The 5,300-nt window shown below is 36.2% G+C and overlaps 1 protein-coding gene across 1 annotated transcript; it reads left to right on the forward strand.

Annotated features, from left to right (window-relative positions):
• Nucleotides 1-643: 643 nt before the first annotated feature.
• On the forward strand, nt 644-3,962 carry LOC137738356 (putative vesicle-associated membrane protein 726). Its single transcript, XM_068477993.1, has 5 exons — nt 644-918; nt 2,176-2,317; nt 2,414-2,534; nt 3,189-3,251; nt 3,522-3,962. Exons 1-5 carry the CDS (start codon nt 729-731, stop codon nt 3,666-3,668), a joined length of 663 nt encoding a protein of 220 aa, XP_068334094.1. The 5' UTR covers nt 644-728; the 3' UTR covers nt 3,669-3,962.
• Nucleotides 3,963-5,300: the final 1,338 nt, after the last annotated feature.

The raw sequence follows: 5,300 nt of genomic DNA on the forward strand, positions 1-5,300 counted from the left end.
TTTGGCCCTTCGGGATTTTAGTGGCAAAGGTTTCGTGACAACAAGGATTGTTGGTAAAAGCTGTTATGTGGAAGACTTCTCCTTTCGGTATAAATGTCCTTACTCTTCTTTTATTGCAATTTATCTATACTCTGACATCACTTGTGTGATATGGGTTCAATCCCGCTTACATGAGCACTCTAAATTAGTCACTTTTAGGTTTTAATTTATTTACATTATCCACATCATTACACATTATGGCTTCTTCACCTTCCAGGTATCGGTCAGCATATTGTGATTCAGGTGTCTAAATGAACATTCCGGGTTGGGATGTGTCAATTATCCTCCTTGTAAGTGTTATAGAATTTGTTCACGTTTTCCTATTTTGACAAAACTTAAGAATGCAGCACACGGTCCACACCGCTACTCTACAGGGCCTTCCCGCCTTGATCTATGCACCTTTCATATTTTTCCATTTTTCTTTTATTTATTTATTTATTTATTTATTTTTGCAACTGTTCAAATTAACTACATCACCAGTGTTACGACGTCGTTCTATACAGGAACTCAGAGAAAAGAAATAGTACGGTATATGGCTTTTTCTTTCTCTCTGTGCGTAAATTCAGCATTTACGTTCTTTCCATCCCGTCGTCCCTCTCTCGCTCTGAATCTCCGTACAACCACATTTCGATTGGGACTTACTGTTAGGTTTTTTTTTCCTTTCTCCCAACTTGTAATTTGGGATTCAGATGGGGCAGCAATATCTGATCTACAGCTTCGTCGCTCGAGGCTCTATGGTTCTCGCCGAGTACACAGAGTTCACCGGAAATTTCACCACCATCGCCGCTCAATGCCTCCAGAAGCTTCCTTCCTCCAACAACAAGTTCACATACAATTGCGACGGCCACACCTTCAATTACCTTGTCGAAAACGGCTTCAGTGAGTCCCCATGCATTCATTTCCTCATGCGTTTTTTCGTTTCCTTCCCATTAATTTATGCGTTTCCCTTCAGTTTTGGGTGAGTTTATCTGCGTCTTCCTCTCTTCGATTTCCTTGTTTCGATGAGTTTGATTGATCCCTGTGTTCTTTCATTTGTTTTGTTGGATTGAGAGGATTATATCAATGTACGTTTATGGAAACGCTGATTATTGTTAATTATTTGTTTGATAGAACTAAATTTTTGTGTTTTATTATTTTTTTACATGATTTTTCGCGATTCGCAGTGCATTGAAACTTTCGGAAAATGATACGGAAAGGACAATGATTGTGCATACACTGGGATGTTGTGTCTTTGTTTTTCTATTAAGGGACCTATTCGAAAATATCTGATTTGACAATTCGAAATGTGTTTTTGCTGGATGCCTATGGAGAACGTAAGGATCATTGGGGATTAGCTGATAAATGATCTCTGTGTTTTTCATATTTGAAATGTCATGAGATTTTACATCTAGTCATCATTCATTTTCTTTTACTTTCTTATATTTCTTGAACAATCAAGAAGGGTGTTTGCTCGTCTGTGCCTATAGTCAGTTGATCAGATCTTATAGAATCAGTGGCAAGGTTATATATTTATATTGCATTCATGTAATAGGCAATGCACATTGTATAGACAATGGGGTATTTTTATTTATCTTGTGATTCACTAAACAGTTGTACTTTTCCAGTGAGAATATTTCTACAATCAGAATTCACTGGTGAAAGGTACTGTTTAATCATCTGAATCCGTTTTGACAGTGCGTATTTAAAAAAGTTTCACAAAAACGTTTATGAATGTATAAAGTACTATCAGATTTTCTGAGAAAAGTTTATGTTTCTATCAAATGATAAGGTTTTGGAACAAACTTTTTTGTTTTTGGGTGTATCGTTATTGGATTAGATAGATTGGATAACTTGTCCCAATTTTCAGCTATGGTCCTATTTTTCCTCCTGTTCGTTGCTCTTATTGTGGTTGATCATATATCTTTATGTATTAGTAACTAGATCGCTATATTATTGGAAGACTATTGCTGTAGTATTGGAACATTGTCTTTAGTTTCAACTTTGAACTTGAAGTCTTCCAACCAAAAGAAAATGATACTCTGCTAGTTTCTTTTATTGGAGTTTTGTTTATTGATTTATTGAAGTTCAATGCTTGTGGAGTGGTTCTTAATCTTGTGGGATTAGGGTTTTAGACTCTTTTTATTTTGGATTCTACAGCCTACTGTGTTGTTGCCGCTGAATCTGCTGGCAGGCAAATTCCAATTGCCTACCTGGAGAGAATCAAGGATGATTTCAACAAAAGATATGGTGGTGGGAAAGCTGCGACTGCTGTTGCCAATGGACTGAACAGGGAGTTTGGGTATTAATTTCACGAAGTGCTTTTCATGGCAACAAATATTGTTCAAATTTTAATTTTTCTGAATACGCTTAACTCTTTTATATATGGATGTTTTAGACCCAAACTGAAGGACCACATGAAGTACTGTGTAGATCATCCTGAAGAGATCAACAAGCTTGCAAAAGTGAAGGCTCAGGTTACTGAGGTCAAGGGTGTTATGATGGAAAATATTGAGAAGGTGGAAAGAACTGATACCCTTTTTTTTATACAAATTTTTGTAACTGTTATGTAGGTAATTTGGAAGTTAAAGACTGTCTACGATATAGCCTAATTTTGCATGCTTATTTCTGATTACTAACAGACTTTTGCTATCGAAATTTTAGCACTGGCATCAATAATATCTCTCTGACTAATTCTGTGTATACATATTGCTATAACTCGTGTGTATTTTGGATATATTCTGTGCCTTTTTCCATACATTGACTCAATGATATGTTTACATACCCGGAAATGGTAATCATTCTAATCCCTTCCCATGTCAGTGTTTACCTACGTGCAATAAAGAATCAAGAAACATGTCGGATCTTTCTGATTTTACTTAGTACCAAAAACTCCCTTAAGTAATCAGTGTTTTATTAGTAAGTAATTGGCACATACAAATGTTTCTTTGTGCAATGGTGCTTTTGTAATCAGATTGCTTTTATTTGATTCCTGAAAAGGATTTGTGATAGGAACAACTCGATGCCTATTTCATTTTGAACCCAGTAAACAGTTCAATGAGATCATTTCTTTTTGAATTTTATCCCTCTAATATTTGTTTTCTCATTCACACTGCATTACAAGTGGGATAATATGTTACCGATTTTGTCGTGGAAATTCATATGATGTGCAGGTTCTTGATCGTGGTGAGAAGATTGAGCTGTTGGTGGATAAAACTGATAATCTTCGTTCCCAGGTTAGTCAAAGAATCATTACTTCTGGAGCTAGTTGAACTTCTGGAAACCCTTGTCCTGTTAGGTTTGGGTGATGGAAGATGATATGGTTATTTGATTAGATAGACGTTACAAGGCGCTACACTTGCTCTTACTTTCTTTTCTTTATCCCTCCCCCATTTTTTCACCTTTTCTTGTATAACCATTTTATATCTCCCTTCTGTCAATTTCACGATTTTTTAATATACTTTGTTATGGCGCATTTATATTTTCAAAATACTGGTTTGTTGCAGGCCCAAGATTTCAGGACACAGGGAACAAAAATGAAAAGAAAGATGTGGCTTCAAAACATGAAGATGAAACTGATTGTCGTGGCAATCCTCGTTGTCATAGCACTCATCATATATTTATCTATTTGTCGTGGTTTCAAGTGTACCTAAGTCGCCTTGGAATGTCTCTGGAAACTTTCCTGATGTCATGCAGCAGTTAAGGTCTTGGTAAATTGCTCTAACTCTTCCAGTTCTTTACCTATCTAGGTTCTACCCGTCCTCTTTCGCTAGCCATTTTAGGACGGGGGCGGTTTTGTATTTCGCATTGGTTGTATAGTTTATATATTTTTACCTTGTCTAGGTAGTTAAATCACTATATGTTCTCCACCATGTGTAATGGATCCTTAGCTTATGATGTAATGGAGGAATACTTTGTAAATCAGCATGTCCTTTTGGAATGCTATTCAAATCTATCCCCTTATTTGCTTTTATCCAATTTGCAGTGATACAGTAAGTTGGTTGAGACCGCGTTTCATCACTACTACGTTTAACAATTATCGTGACGAAACAAAGACCGTTGCGCAAAGAAGATTTTTGTCGGCCAAAAAATTGCATGACGAAACCTTTGTCGTCAAAGTGTCATCGCACAAAGCTTGTGAAGTTAGGGTTTGCGCGACGAATACATAAAGTTTATCGCGCAAAGTATATATATTGGGCAACAAAATTAACATTTGCCGCACTAAGGTTTAAAGGACGAAGTACCTTCGTATCACAATATTTAACATGACAAAGGACTATTCGTCTCACTAAGTTTTAAAAGACGAAGGCCTTCGTGGCGCAATGTTTAACACCACAAAAGAACCTTTGTTGCACTAAGTTTTACGAGACGAATATTTCGTGTTGCAACGTTCAACACCACGAGGGTCTTTTCGTCGCGCGGCTACGTTCAATATCTAACTATGAACGCGTGATGCATCAGTGCACCATTAGAGCAACCTTTGAATATATTATGAGCCATGAGAAATGTTTTTCAATATAATCACATCTTTAGTCTTGCATTGAATTTATAGAAAATGTTATGAACTTTATACCTGGGTAACACCGTTAGTCTTGCATTGAAATTTACAACTCAGAAAAGTCGTGGCAAACAAAAGAGGTACGATAAGAAGTTTGGATATCTTCAACTGATTCATAAGTCAATGGTAAAATGCACTGATGCAAGGAACACATATTACATTGCATAACTTTGTTTTCAATAATTATGAATGTAATGATAATTCTGAATGTACTTTGGAAACACCATTAGCAGGTTCGCCATTCGGATACTCTGTCAACTCAAATGGAAATTAATCGTCAAATGGCCAAACATTTTTCTCATCATACCAAAGAATGCTTAATCACTGAAAAGATGTATTTTTTAGTAAGTCCAAGAACTAATTAGGTAGAGAGTGTATGTTGTTACTGTTTTTGAATTATTTTGGTGCTTTCGCTTGCTCTTGCTGAGGATTTTTTGGTGTTCACACTGTTTTGAATTATCTTTCTTCGTTTTTTACAAAACTGAAGCACCAGCCGTTTCAACCCGGCTTCGTTTGTTCCGTCTTCTCTCTCTCCCTCCTATAGCACCATCCATTGAAGAAAAGCTTTAGGCCTTCAAGATTGTTACAAATCCAAAAATACGATTTTCTTTTTCTAGCCTTTCACTAATTTTCAACTTCAAAAAATCTAAAACTTGTTTCGATTTTCCTAACCTTCAAGATTGCTCCAAATTTCCATCCCTTCACTAATTTTCAACTGGAAAAATCT

Source organism: Pyrus communis, chromosome 6, assembly GCF_963583255.1.
Source record: "Pyrus communis chromosome 6, drPyrComm1.1, whole genome shotgun sequence".
NCBI classification, from domain to species: domain Eukaryota; kingdom Viridiplantae; phylum Streptophyta; class Magnoliopsida; order Rosales; family Rosaceae; genus Pyrus; species Pyrus communis.

Coding starts and splice junctions, on each gene's coding strand:
- LOC137738356 (XM_068477993.1), top strand. CDS start 729: ATGGGGCAGCAATATCTGATCTACAGCTTCGTCGCTCGAGGCTCTATG. Junction 919..2,175: donor CCTTGTCGAAAACGGCTTCA/GTGAGTCCCCAT, acceptor TGGATTCTACAG/CCTACTGTGTTGTTGCCGCT. Junction 2,318..2,413: donor GGACTGAACAGGGAGTTTGG/GTATTAATTTCA, acceptor TGGATGTTTTAG/ACCCAAACTGAAGGACCACA.